General features: G+C 41.5%; 1 protein-coding gene across 1 annotated transcript in view; it reads right to left on the minus strand.

Moving 5' to 3' along the window:
• The window catches only part of LOC306770695 (dynein axonemal heavy chain 5-like), a gene marked incomplete at both ends in the record, with an annotated part of 57,574 nt that overhangs the window by 16,246 nt on the left and 27,034 nt on the right, over nt 1-14,294 (minus strand). The window contains 22 exon segments of the mRNA XM_079259595.1: nt 116-345; nt 1,230-1,351; nt 1,582-1,736; nt 1,969-2,079; nt 2,234-2,365; nt 3,665-3,805; nt 4,400-4,465; nt 4,797-5,033; nt 6,371-6,463; nt 6,625-6,831; nt 6,984-7,151; nt 8,426-8,527; nt 8,790-8,924; nt 9,034-9,123; nt 10,164-10,340; nt 10,492-10,626; nt 10,722-10,939; nt 11,502-11,633; nt 11,757-11,814; nt 12,331-12,465; nt 12,652-12,846; nt 13,613-13,800. Of these exon segments, the coding sequence (XP_079115721.1) occupies nt 116-345; nt 1,230-1,351; nt 1,582-1,736; nt 1,969-2,079; nt 2,234-2,365; nt 3,665-3,805; nt 4,400-4,465; nt 4,797-5,033; nt 6,371-6,463; nt 6,625-6,831; nt 6,984-7,151; nt 8,426-8,527; nt 8,790-8,924; nt 9,034-9,123; nt 10,164-10,340; nt 10,492-10,626; nt 10,722-10,939; nt 11,502-11,633; nt 11,757-11,814; nt 12,331-12,465; nt 12,652-12,846; nt 13,613-13,800 (3,227 nt within the window).

The following is a 14,294-nucleotide window of genomic DNA, read 5'->3' on the forward strand; positions in this document are numbered from 1 at the left end:
GAGATCAAACGCGTTTTCATCATGTTATTCTTCCAAGATTTTCTGCGATTAATTTTTCACATCAACATATGACCTTGTCAATCACCACAAACTTAAAGTATCGGCTTCACCTCACCTTTAAGGCACGAGTTCGGAACTTCTCTCCAACAGGCGAGAAGCAGAGGACGACGTGTAGGTTGCTCCGCACACGAGACAGGAAGAAGTCGTAAAGGTTCTCAGGCGTCGGAGCTCGGCGAGGATGATGCTTCTTCATGACGGGGATCAGTTCCTGAGTGATGTCATCCAGTTCGTCACGAGCAAACAGGTTGGACACCTCTCCGCTCGCCAGCACGTTGTTCATGTATTCTGAAGAGGAAAGGACCGGTCAAAGTGGAGCCTTGTCTCACTCAGGGGTTTCCATGGTAACAGTTCATAGAATTTGAAGTTTCTTGTGAAGAACATAAAATCTCATGTAAGACTTTGAACCCCGTCATCTTCCACAGAAAATCTTCATCTAATCTTCCTTTAGATTCCCACCATCAATGTACTTGATTTTAATCACAACCCTGTGTTTATCACTGCGTACTTTCCCTTTATCTATAATAAACTTTATACTGGCAAGCTGCAAACTTCAGGTAACTGGCAGGGGGGAGCAGGGACTGGTCTGACCAGATGGGAGGTCATTGGATCAGCTCTGGGATGGTATTGCAGGTCATGCATGTGTCCCTGCAAAAACACACCTGATTTAAATGAATGGGTCATTAACAACAAGCCGTTGGAGAATTATTTTATGTGAATCAGGTGATGGAGTCGGGAAAGATTCGGTTCCTGCACGACACTGGCCCTAAAGGACCGGAAGGGGTGATTCTTGCCCGAACCTTCACTCCCTGCACCGCTGCTTCAACCTTCCTCCCCACAACTTAGCTGATGTTCCACCAAGAATGCATCTGCAAACCATGTAAATATACTGCAAATCCCGGCATTAGCCACCAAACATTATATTAGCATGTGTGCACAATGTTTGCTACTCTGACAGGACTGCCAAACTGACATCAGACTGGTTCTACTGGGCTCAGTCCATTAACGTGTTATTTAATGCTGACACCAGGGTTCTGATTTTACAGAAAAAAGTGTCTAAACATGTAAAAGCAAAATGTCACTGATTTACAAAGTTTTAAAATAGAATTTGCATCTAAATTTGAGTTTTCCTGCTTATATACTGAAAACATCATCAGCTGTCATCATTGTACCGAGGAAGGATTCCTCTTTTATGTCGTTGTCGGTGAAGAGGAATGTGACTCCTTTTCCCTGCTGCCCAGCGATCCGATACAGAGTCTTCAGATCTTCCATGAGGTTACTGCAGCTGTATGACCTGCAACACACACACACACACACACACACACACACACACACTCTGCAATCAATAAAACAAGATTTAGGGTTTTCTTCACCAACAGTTATAAATGCAGGTGAACATAGATATAGATATAAAAAAAAAAAAAGTGAATCAGTTTTACAGCAGTATAAAACAAGGAATCAGAGAACCAGTAAGTCAGACTGGAACAGGGAACAGGTTTATTTACAAATCTGGAAGTGTCAGACCTGGTCAGCGTGATCTGGAAGGTTTGGTATCCTGCAATGAAGGATGCAAGTCTCGTCAGACTTTGTTTGCCAGACCCCCCGACCCCCACCAGCAGGGCGTTTCCCTGCGGCGTCCTCAGGATGCGCGAGATCCGTGTCAAGTGGGTCATCGCATCCTGAACACAAAGAGTGTCCTCAATCAACAAGGATGAAGGTAAATGTCAGAGCTTCTGAAGTAAAACATGAATATCTGAGTGTCTGTTATTTAGAATCACATCTCTGATCAGTGAAAAATCAGTCATATGTCCACTGCATTTACTGATGATTGCCAATTGGTCTGGTTCAGCGAGGAAACAAAGTTTAGTTTGTATCAACGTCATGGCAACCTGTGGAGATGATGGTTGGTACCTTGAAGAAAACCAGGTCCATGGCTCCACCCCTCACTGCCTCATTGTACTGCTGCTGGAAGAGAGACAGCCGCTCCGCCAGGACGTCCAGGGACGGGATTGGCTCGTACACCTGTCAATCATTTTAGACATCTTCATCAGATCGCATAGATTATAACATTTTAAAAAAATAATGTACGTTTATTTAAAAAAAAAAAAAAAAGAAAACAGTGAAAGGGTGTAGTTTTACTAAAACAAATGTGTTCATTTTGCACAGTTTTTGGGACCTTTGGAGCCTCCTGCTCAGAATCTTCTGGCTCATCACACGTCACCTCTGGAGGTTCACGCAGGAAGTCCACAAAGCAACTGTCCCACTGAGCATGCTCAGTAAGACCCTTCCCATGATCCTCCTCTGTTATCTAAGTGAGAAGGGGGTTAGGACACCAATCAGATATGGTCTGGGCTGCAAAACTTTTAATCTCTGCATATGATTTGTTGAAAATACAGATACAGAAGATGGAAAAGATCTGAGATTCAGAAGTCTTTTATTGTCAACTTCTTATAAGCAGGAGACACGAAAATCCCAAAAATATTCCTCTTTCACCATAAAAGTTAACTGTAAAGTTAAAGATCAGCAGCATAAAAACTGTGAAAGATCCACTGGAGATGCTGAGGCAAAATAACGTAATCGATGTGGAGAAACAGCAGTAAAAAATAAACTGTGGGAAGTCCAGAGAAGATGATGAGGGTGAAGATGGTGACAGTCATAGACACGATGACAAAAACTAACATGAAGATAGTGAAGCTGATAAACAGGACACTGATGATGATGAAAGACTGATGAAGATGAGGGAAAAAAATTAAGATAAATATGGTGCTGGTCTCAATGGCAAGGCTAAGATTATTTTGCTAAGATTATGATGAGGATAACAGAGACAATGATGAGAATGATACCAAAACCAAAGATGATGAAGATGATGATGGTGCTGTTCGGATATGAAAAAAATTAAAATACTTTCATTGGTCCATTCTTAAGCTTGTCTGGTTTATCTAGAATTTTCCATTTTCTGGTACAAAGCATCACTTACTGACATGACTCAGGTTCTGTTCAGGTGTTTTATACATTTCTATAATTTTTATGTTCATTTCACAACAAGGGGAATCTCCTGCTTGCACCACACAAAACAGTTTGACCTCAATTCATTTTTCTGACTTTTTTTGTCAAAGTTTTTTTTTTTTTTCTTACAATAAAGATTAAATCAAATCAAACAAAAACACGTTATATCGTTGGTGGATCGTGCTTATACCTAAGCCAAAAGCTGGAGGTTTGGAGAAGTGATTTACACAATATTCCCACTAAGACAACAGGAAAGTTCTTATACTTAAAAATGAATATAAAACCAAACTGAGTCAGCCGTTTCTCAGTGTTCCAGATGTCTGAGTGAAATGCATGAGGGAGAAAAATACTTTATTTAATTCAGCTATAGGTGGGGTTTTTTTGCCTTAGAATCGAACACTGGGCACATTTTACTTTAATATATTTTCTAATCAAAGTCATACTTCATGTCAGTATTTACATTTTCTACAGGTTTGAAGGATATTTGTCCATGTATAATGTCTAAAGTTGTACAAAACTTAATGAGATCAGGACTCGGACATTATCTGAGTTATTTTTCTCAGAGAAAACAAGGTGAAAAACTTCAGAGAAGCACAGAGACCTTCTCCATGATGCAACTGAACGTTTGTCTGTCGCTGCTGTCGATGAACCGATCGGCGATCACTCTGCAACATTCATGATGGAAGACAGCCAAGAGGAGCTGAGGGCTCTGACACACCTCCGATATTACCGTCAGGATACCCTGAAACACGCAGCAACACACACACACACACACCAAACACTTTAAAGTGTACATCAGCAGGATGGAGTACCACAGAGCACTTGGGTCAGTTATGTTGTTTTTAACCCTTTAAAGTCCGACCCAAAAAAATGGAAAAGAAACTTTTAATTTTTTTAATCTAAAGTCTTATTTTGGAGCTTTAACAAAATATTTCAAATAATTTAACATTTACTGCCATATTATATGTTGACATATGTAGTGCAAAATATGTCCACCAGAGGGCAGAAGACACGGATCTGATGGTGTACAACTGGGTTTTAACCAAAGCTTTGACCAGAAAGTGATGCAAAAGGTCCCAGAAACAGTATTTAAAGGGTTCAAGTGCTTTATAAATAAAAACATGGAAAATAACATGGCAGACTGAAGCAAAAACTGTGACATACTCTAATGTTACATCAGAAGAATTTATCAGATAAAAACCATGAAACGTTTTATGATAGCATCTTATGGGATTTATTTTTATGTCTGCATTTCCTTTATGTAAAGCAACTCACAAGTATATAAAAAGGAAAATGTTATTTAAATGTATTTTAGTAGATTCAACATCTTTTCTACCTGCCAGATTCTGCTCAGGTCTCTCAGGTTGAAGATGTAGTGAAACTTTGCAGGAGACGGTAACATCTAAGGAAACAGAAAATCTGGTGTTATGGGTTAGGGTTAGGGAAATTAGCATTAAAAATATCAGGAAGCTTTCATCATATGTGGCATTTAATGAGACAGCAGGTTTGAAAAACAGATCAATTGCCTCATGATACAATAGCCAACGTTATTTTTTGGCCAAGTTGTAAAATCTGCAACTCTGTTTTCCTAAAACTGCTGAGTCATTGTGCATCATTGCCTATAAAATATAATAATATATTGAACATAGACACATTCACCACAACGCACCAGTCAAAAAGCAGTATGGCTTTAATAAACAATGACTAAATAATTAAAAGCTGAGAACCTTTACCTTTGCTTTGATGGCCTGCCAAACCCGTCTGGTGGTGGGTACGAGGGCGCCGGCAAGCCGACAGACCCCATCAGGGAAGCCTCTTTCTGGACAGAAGTGTCCTCGAGCCACGGTGCTGAAGATCTTATCGATGGAGGAGTTGGAGGGCAGCGTGCAGTTAAAGATGCAGAACTGCCTTTTGAGACGCTGAGGGATGTCATTCCGACCGCCACCTGGGTGGATCATGGCCGCCACCAACTGTTAAAGGTCATTCCTTCATCAATCACAATGAGCTTTGAGAGAAGTCACAGAGAAAATGCTCCAGTTTCATTCAGCTCTGATACAGTTGTGGGGTAAAAAAAAAAAAAAGTAAAAAAAAAAAGGGGGCGGTTGGTTACTTGTGTTATCTTCTTGACCTGATAGATTTGAGTTCAGCTTGTATTTTTAGGTGAGTTGGTTCAAGTAATCCGGTTACTACAAACAGAAATGTACACGTATGTACATTTACATCCACATGTATGTAGATCTGCAAAAGTCGCTCTGATCTGAATGTGACATGTTTTTCACTTTCAAAAGTTTAAAGTTTACATAGATAAAAATATAATAAAGTGCAATGTATATTAAATTTATTAAAATAATTTTTTAATTAAAATAAATTTTGATTAAAAGTGCATATAAATTTAATATAATTCACTTATCATTTATATATGAAACGTGTAATAAAGATATCAAATAAAATAAAAATAAAATATGTGAATCAATTATGTAAACCCACGACTGAGGCTGAAATTTTACTAACTTATTTTCAGTGATTTCAGTATGTTCATAATGTTTTATAAAAGGAAAGGTTATTAGCGGAAACATCTTGACAATGTATTACTTAGCACGCAAATAGTATACATTTTTTGAAAGAGATTTTTATGTTATTTTACTCTTCCCACCCACTGGAGAAGAGACTTAACTTCATGTGGCCCCTCATCTAAAATGTAGAATGAAATCCCTGGTTAAGGGGTCACTAGGCTGACAGATTATTTTACAGGGGGGGGGGGGGGGGCTTTACATGGTGCTGTTGGACGTTCAAAGCTTCTTTAATTCCAAACAGAATAGATGCTGACTGTTAGGCCATTACTATTGGTGTATAAGCAAATATATGTGCCATATATTTCAACCTGAAGTTTACCCATATGGTTTATTATTATTTTCAGAACTGTTACACTGAGTCTTAACAATAAAGTTTCCAAAGAAGAAAACGACACCTTATTACTCCTGTGGTCTGACCAAAACAGCATCTTGTTGTCAGCAAATCAAATGAATTGGCACCCAAGCCTAACCGCCCTAATGTTGACAAAAATCTAATTTAGTACAACTTTTCCCAGATTTTCTTCAAAACAAGTCCTCCCTCTAAAACTTGTTGCTTATGATGAATGTCTTATCCTGAATTTAAAGTCAAAACAAAGATATAAAGGTATAAAAAATGTGAACAAGGCTTTTGAAGCAGATTATATTCAAACAAATTGAAATGAACATATAATAACTTTTAATGATGAAGCTTTTATGGGATTTTAGTGAACTTCTTTGATAAAACAATTTGTTACCTGAACGTCCACCACTGTGATGAATTCCCCTGGACGATCCAAACTGTAGAAACCTCCCTGCTCCATCAGCTGACGCACAATCTCATTGGTTATCTGAGGGGGCGGGGACAAAAACACAAATGATCTTATTCCTTAATAACACACTGGAAGCAATAGTTTGGGGGGAATGAGCTCAGATGGAAGTGGATACTTAAAACAAAGAAGGACAAAACAAAGGTGGAAAAAAAAGGAGCAAATCAGGAAAAGAGACCAACCTGGTCTCCCCATTCATTTATCACGGGCATGTTGATGTCGTCTATGAACACCGCCATCCTGCGTCCTGCTGGAGGCCCGTAGGTGGCGCCCATTCGTTTGTCAATGTAGCTTTCAATGGTTCTCTGGAACATTCCAGGTTGAGTGGCTGATGAGAAGTTCACCATCTTACTGAGGTGGAGCTCTGGGTCAAGCTTACCAATGTGGCCCTGCAAGACCAGTGAGACCAGTGCAAGACCAAAAAGAAATGCCTGTGACTGCGGACCTGTTCGTTTTGAGGCTCGGACATTGAATCGTAAAAGAAAGTTTGCAATAACCAACAAGACGTCACCAACAGTTTGCTTTGTTGTGAGTCACTCACTTTAATCATGACGGTCTTAGCGGTTCCCTGCTCTCCAATCAGCAGAACAGCCTTTCTTTGCTTCACGATGGTCTTCATCAGGAAGTCAGTTCTCACATTGTCCACGTTGGGAACAAGGATGGACGAGTAATCAGGGACATGGTCTTTGGGGTAAACAAACTCTGGGACCTGAAATTAAAGAAAAAAAACACATTTGCCTCTTACCTATGTATGTCCATCTATTGGGGCTGGGTGCCAGGGGTGGGGGTGGGAAACTTATCTGTTCTGCTCTGTAACTCATTGAATTTATATCTTTGAGTACAAATAATACATTTCATGGTTACCTCTGTATCGAATGTCATAACTGTTCACTGTGTAAACCTCAATAAACAAAGTCTTAAAAAAAAAAAAAGAACACATGTTGACCAAGGATTAATGCCGTCCATCTTCTGCCGCCTCTCAGTGGTCGGCTTGTGGGGCAGCTGCAGGGAAACCCAGACTTCTCCTCAACCACATTTGCCAGCTCATCGGAGGGGATCCCGAAGCATTCCCAGGCCAGGCAAAAGATATGGTCCCTCCAGCATGTCCTGGGTCTTCCCCGGCATCTCCTTCCAGAGGGACATGCCAAGAACACCTCACCAGGGGAGGCGTTCCAGAGGCGTTCTACTCAGATACCCAACCCACCTCATCTGGCTCCTCTCAATGTGGAAGAGTAACTGTTTACTCACCCTATCTCTAAGGGAAAGCCCGACCACCTTGTGGGGGCCACTTGTCTTCACAATCTCGTTTTATCAGTCACTGCCATAAAAAAGTCCTCCTCAGACTTAAGTGACCATAGGTCTGGGGAGGAACGTAGATCAACTGATAAATCAGTCTTCACCACAACAGACCGGCGAAGAGTCCACATTACCGCAGACACCGCACCGATCTGCCTGTCCATCTCCCGTTCCATCCCTCCTTCACCCGTAAACAAGCTACTTGAACTTCTCCACCTGGAGCCATGTCAAAATGCTCTAGATCTCAGACTAGATCAATGTTTTGTTTTTTTTCCAGGAGGGACAGCTAACACAACTTCACCCATTGGATGGTTCAAAGCTTTACTATATTGTTATGAGCAAAGACTCAGACCTGATTCACAAGCACCTCACAATTTAAGCTAACTCAACCACAAGGTGCCTATGGACTCCAGTTGGGACAATTTCTCATAAAATCCTCTCCTCGTTGCCTGATTTGCAAAAAATGAAAGTTTCAGACCAAACATGCACCCTTCAGTTATAAATCTGTTACCTCAGTGAACATTTTATGTCTTCTTGTTTCTCTTGGCGACCTCAGACATTGTCCCCTGCTGACCATCATATGAAATGCAGATTTATTTCAGTTGACTTTTTTTTTCCCAGACATTCAGTCTATGAATCTAAAGTGGTGAAGGAAGTTCTATGAGGAAAAAAGATGAGCCTACAAACCTTGTTGGACCAGTGCTCCCACTGCCCCTGTTCACTGATGGTGAACTCAAAGAGGGTCTGGTCTTCCTCAGTTTGTGGCAGGTCCAGAGACGAGCTGTGTGTCTTCAGAAAAGAACAAATGCAAAACTTTTTCACTAAAGGCGTTGCTCTACACACCCAACTGCACAAGTTCTGCACAATGACTCAATTTGTGTAAGGTGTGTTGGAGCAGGTACACATTGAAAGCAGGCAGGACAATGGCCTTTGAGGTCTGGATTTAGTAAAACTTGCCATAAATGTTCACAAAAAGGTTTAAGAGAAACCAGGTGGTAGTCATTGAGACATCCCCCTGATCAGGACGAAACAAAAGCATAAATTCACGAACATTCAGGAAAGCCTCCATCTTGGCTCTGTCGTCCAGCTCCAGCAGTGCGCCAAGAGACCACATGATCGCAAAAACAAACAGCCGGCCCACATCTCCAGGGTAACCCTGTTTCTCCTCTGCTGCTGGAAGCAAACCCTGAACACACATGAAAAAAACTAAAGTCAAATACATAAATTAAGTATTTTTTTCTTAAAGATGGCATCTCCAAGCAGGTCACATGACCCACGTACAGCACTTTACTGACCTGCAGCAGGTCAATAGTCTGTCTGATGTACATGCATTCCAGCACATGCATCTTAGGGGACACAGCAGTGGAGACAAAGTCCAGCAAATCCTGAAGATAAAATGCAGAAATACAGAACATTATTTCTCCTTTCCCTCCCAATTTCAGTGATAATAAGTTTTTTCATACGTGTTCCAAATGAATCTCATGTCATCTCCTCTGGTCTCCCATTTATTTCCCTTGTGAGATCACATAACATGACCATGAATAACTAGGACAAATATTCTTACACAAAAGTACAACACTTCAAAGACACATTCCCTTTACAATGCAGCCTTCACTTTCATTGACTCCATTTTACAGGTTGCCATGGTTACACACCGACTGAATAAACTTTGTCAAATCCTGGTTTGGTTTAGGAAAGATGCCTATTTTGTTACGGCCTGAACAGAGTCATGTCCCTGCTCAACCAGAGCAACCAGCTCCCTGGATGCGATTTTAAGGATTCAGCTGCTGTTCATCTCATGGCCACTAGATGTCGCATATTCTTGAGTCACTCAGACTTCTGCAGGGCAGAGTGTCCCCCAACCTGAAGGTCGGGGGTTTAACCCCCAACGAGGAAACAGGTAATGTCTGAGGGCTAGTCCCAAGCCGGATTAATGCAGAGGATTGTGTCAGGAAGGACATACACTGTAAAATGTGCTAAAGTAAAACTGTGCAAATGGGGCTTCCGTACCGGCTTGGTAGCTGGAAGCCGATGATTCGCTGCGGCCACCCTTTCATAGGGAAAAGCCAAAAAGAAAACAACTCAAAGACTTCTGCAGTTTTAAATAAATATGGCACAACACTATGACTAGTGTTGTGCAAGGAGATGTGAGATCTTCTCCAAGTAGTTTAGATGCAAGTTCACTAAGTAGATACCTTAACCCTTTATAGTGCACTCAATGAAATACCTTGAAATTAAAAATTTCCATCTAAAATTGTCCTTCTGGTATGTACCAAAACCTCCATTCTGTTGTTAGTAGTCACTTGCCCCATAAAGGGTTAATAAAGTTGGTAAAGATCCTAGTATGTTAACCCGGAGCTGTTTAAGCTTCACAGACATCTGGAACTATGGAGCGATATTCCATATCGTGGCTTATCTTTCTCACCTGGTAGCAGCAGTCGAAGCAGCGCCTCAGAGCAGTAGCCTGCTGTTCTGGTAGTTTCTGCAACCAGGCCTGAAGGATGGGGCTCCAGCTGAGCACAGAGGAACTCATGAATACCATCCCATTCCTGGACACGGTGGCTGGGGAGGCATTGTCAATGTTGTGAGGTTCAAAGACAATCTGGAGGCAGAAAACAAATGAAGCGTCTTAACTTCCTGGTATGAATCACGTCTTCTCTGGCTTTTTTTTTTAACCTCGACAGCGCTGAGCTGCGATTGGCTGACAACAGATTCCCCTCTCACTAAATGAAGACAAACTGTTTTGTTTTCACCTTGCAGGAAGGAGCCATGGGAATTCGATCTCCGTTCGCCAGGGTCAGAGTTTTGTTATCATCCAAGACTGAGTTTAAGTTCTCGATCCAGATGGCATCCACTGGACCATCCAGTACAAGCCAGATGTGCTCGCCCTGGAACACACAAACATGAACATACTAGCACCATGAACTGCATCGTAACAGGTAACTAAACAGAGTTGGGAATTTTTGGAATCTTGTTCCTCAACCTTTTTGGCTTTGAGAGTTTTCCGCCACAGTGTGGAGAAGATGCCGTCCGTCCAGTCATTTGTGGTGACATCCAGTGTTCCGAACATCTGCGAGGCTGTAATGGCTTTGGGATTCATCCTCATCTCCCGGTGGGGGGAGCCGCATTCTGACATGGCCTTCATCAGTGTGTGGATGCAGGTAGTCTTCCCTGCACCGCTGGGACCCAGCGTCATCATACCTGCACAAGTACAGGACAACTCTGCACATTTTGGGCTTAATAGGTTTTCTGGAAACTTCTGCTGTATAAAAGCCCCAAATACATTTTAATCATGGCCTAAATAAATTTAAATACTTTTTTGGGTGCAAAATGATGGATTTCCCATTTCTATAAGGACGTAGAACACTCAAAAGAAGAGGTCACACTTGTGAGTAATTAAAGAAAACAGAAAATATTCATTAACTGGTCTTCAACAAAAAAGATTTCCAAGGATTGTTCAGTAAGGACAAAAATTTGGTACCAACTTCCTGATCACTGATGTTTCTAAACAATTACAGATGTGTTTGGACTGAAGTTTTCAGTTCCAGGTGTGATTGCTGCTACAGCATGTATGCCGTAATGATCGTTTACACACCCTACTTCACCTTCTCACCTACGCAGCTACAGCAGGGAAGTTCAGGTTCTTACAGAGGATGAAGATCGTGCATATATGTCACAGCAAACAAGGAGTATTTGTGATCAAATGATCAATGTCTTTGGAGGACTTCAAAGCTTAGATGAGATCTGTGGTGGTGAACTGTACCATGCCGGACTCTCTGAGTCTCATACAGTTGAACCAGTTTGAGGATCCAGGGAGGATGAGGGATCAGACCAGCCTGCTGAGCCTGACTGAGGATGGACGACTCCAAGTCTGGATAACCAGCTTTATCCAGAACTAAATAGCAGGAGGAAGAAGAGCAGGAAACTGGTGGAGCTCGGGAGCTATTTGATTTGTATTTGCAAAATGTATAAAATCAACTTCCTGATCAGAAAGCTGACTAATAAGAGATTCCCTTACCAATACCAGGAAACAGATCATTGATGAGGCTCATGAAAAGTGGCTCATCTTCATCCACCTACAGAGAAAACATATGGCTTAAAATAACTTGGAGGTTGCTGTTAAGATGGAAAACAAAGTTTTATTGACACAAACATTGACCTGCACCAAAAGCGACAATTTTCTGATCCTGTAAGCCTCATAATGCAATCATACAATGAATATCTTTACCAAGTAGTTCAAATGATAAATCCAACAACAAAAGTGACAAATGAAACAAGCCTATAAGGTCTATTCCAATGCCTTTGGAGTCAAAGTAAAAGGAACAATTATAAGATTGTAAATATCAGAATATGTTTTACTGGTGAAGAATGAATGAAAGTGGCGCAAAAAAGTTTCTGAATTGCCTTGAAAAGAAGTTAAACATTGTCAGGATGAGTCTAAATATCCCTTCAGAATGACGCGACTGCAGCTTTAAGCTTCTATTAAATCCCAGTACAACATGTGAATATTGTCCCTGAAAAAACATCTCTAATAAAGTTAAGCTGAGCTATATTTTGCTTCAAAGGGTTAAAAACCCGCAACACAAACTGACCAGTTTGGACAGGTTCATGTCTCTCAGTACTCTCATCACCACAGTCTTCTCTGGTTCTGATGGGTTTGATCTCTTCGCTGCTCCCAGCGTCCTCAGAACTGACAAAATGTTCCTCAGACCAAAGTCATAATGGACCTGGAGAGAAGAGTACGAAAAAAACTAAACAGAAAGTGAAAAGCTGATGAGATACAAGCAGAAGACCTGCTTGCAGCATTCTGTAGGAATAGGGGGTATGAAGGTGAGAGGAAAGGCTGTTAGCCGGAAAAGGTGAGCGGAGACGGACAGGTAGTAGAACAGCAGCACTTTCAGCAACAATCCCACCTGTTTGGAGAGCTGTTCCTCACACAGTTTGTAGAGGGTGTAGAACTTTCTGCTGAGGACCTGGTTGTCACGGAAACCTGCACTTGCTAGTTTAACCCTCATAATGATGGCTCGGTCGGGGACCATCATGGCTACTGTGCGGAACTGGATCTTCAGGTTCTCCGGCAGCTCTTGACGTCCAGCATACCCGGGATTCTGAAGGACCAAAATGGTTCCTGGTAAAACCTGGAACTTTCTGGTTGATTGGTTCTACAATAGATCAGTTCTGACTGATGTACAACATTTGTCTCAGCATCCCATCAGATCACGGACTTATCAATGCTTATGTGCACCAGTTCTGGTTCTGATGTAGATCAATTCCACAACGCCGGACCTTTAACATCACTCCATGCTTAATGCATCCCATACACAGATCCTCCAATAATTAACAGTCAACTCAGATTTGATCCATTTAATGATACTCATCACCGTTGGCTCAAGTGGTGCAACAATCTGATCATCTTTGGACAGTGGAAACTCCTTTGTTTTGGTACAACAACAGATGTAGAAGATTTATTTGATCCTGGAAGTTTTAGTTATTCAACTTTACAATTTGAAGTTTCTAGAATACCCTAATGTAGTTGTTAAACTCTGGTGTTCCAGTTGTTTGAGTCTGCAATCATTAGTACCATGTGTTGCATCTGGTACTTCTCTTGAACATAGTAAAGGACTGGCACAAGCTGAGTATATTATAAGTGATAGAGATAAATTGTTACTGGAAAGATTACTTGAAACAGCACTTAAATTTGCATTGTGCCTTCCGACAGTGATCCACTCAGACTGGATCATAAGCAGCAACTTCTCATTCATTTTGTTGGATCTTTTCTTTGTGGTTTTGTTTTGGGTAAATTTTGGGACTATATGTCTTATAATTAATTGTATATTATCACTGTAATAGATCTGGATCTATCAGACTGATTACCATGGTGAGGAAAATGCCAAACTCAGGGTCCATGTCGACCACATCACCGTCGGTGAACACAAATTGTTTCTTCTTGTTCTTCTTGCACTGCAGGACGATGTAGATCTGCTGAGCAGCAACAGAAAGCACCGGCAGCTCAATGCGGTTAAACTCATCAAAGCAACCCCAGGCTCCGGACTGGGCCAGACCTGCAGAAATACAGCAACAACAAACCTTTAGACCAGGGGTGCCCAAATTCCAGTCCTTGACATCTACTATCCAACAACTTTTACAAGCCTTGTCCAACACATCCATGTCAGATAAATGGCTTGTTAGCAGGCCTCTGCAGAGCTGGGTGACATGCAAAAGAGGAATTGAGCTTCACTTCAGGTGTGCTGGACAAGGGTTGCATCTAAAAGTTACAGGATGGTAGATCGAGGACCGGACTTGGGTATCCTTGCTTTAGACCAGGGGAGTCAAACTCCCGTCCTCGAGGGCAGGTATCCAGCACGTTTCCCTGGACCAAAACACCTAATTCAGATCAAATGGATCCAACAGCTTCTTGTCAACATACTCATTTGGGTCAGGTCTGTTGGAGCATGGAGACAAAAACCTGCTGGATACCAGCCCTCGAGGACTAGAGTTTGATACCTGTGCTTCAGACACATGAAGGTGTTCAGACAAGGAGTCTCCCTGTAGATCA

The sequence above is a fragment of the Telmatherina bonti genome (genome assembly GCF_933228915.1).
Source record: "Telmatherina bonti genome assembly, chromosome: 20".
Lineage (NCBI taxonomy): Eukaryota > Metazoa > Chordata > Actinopteri > Atheriniformes > Telmatherinidae > Telmatherina > Telmatherina bonti.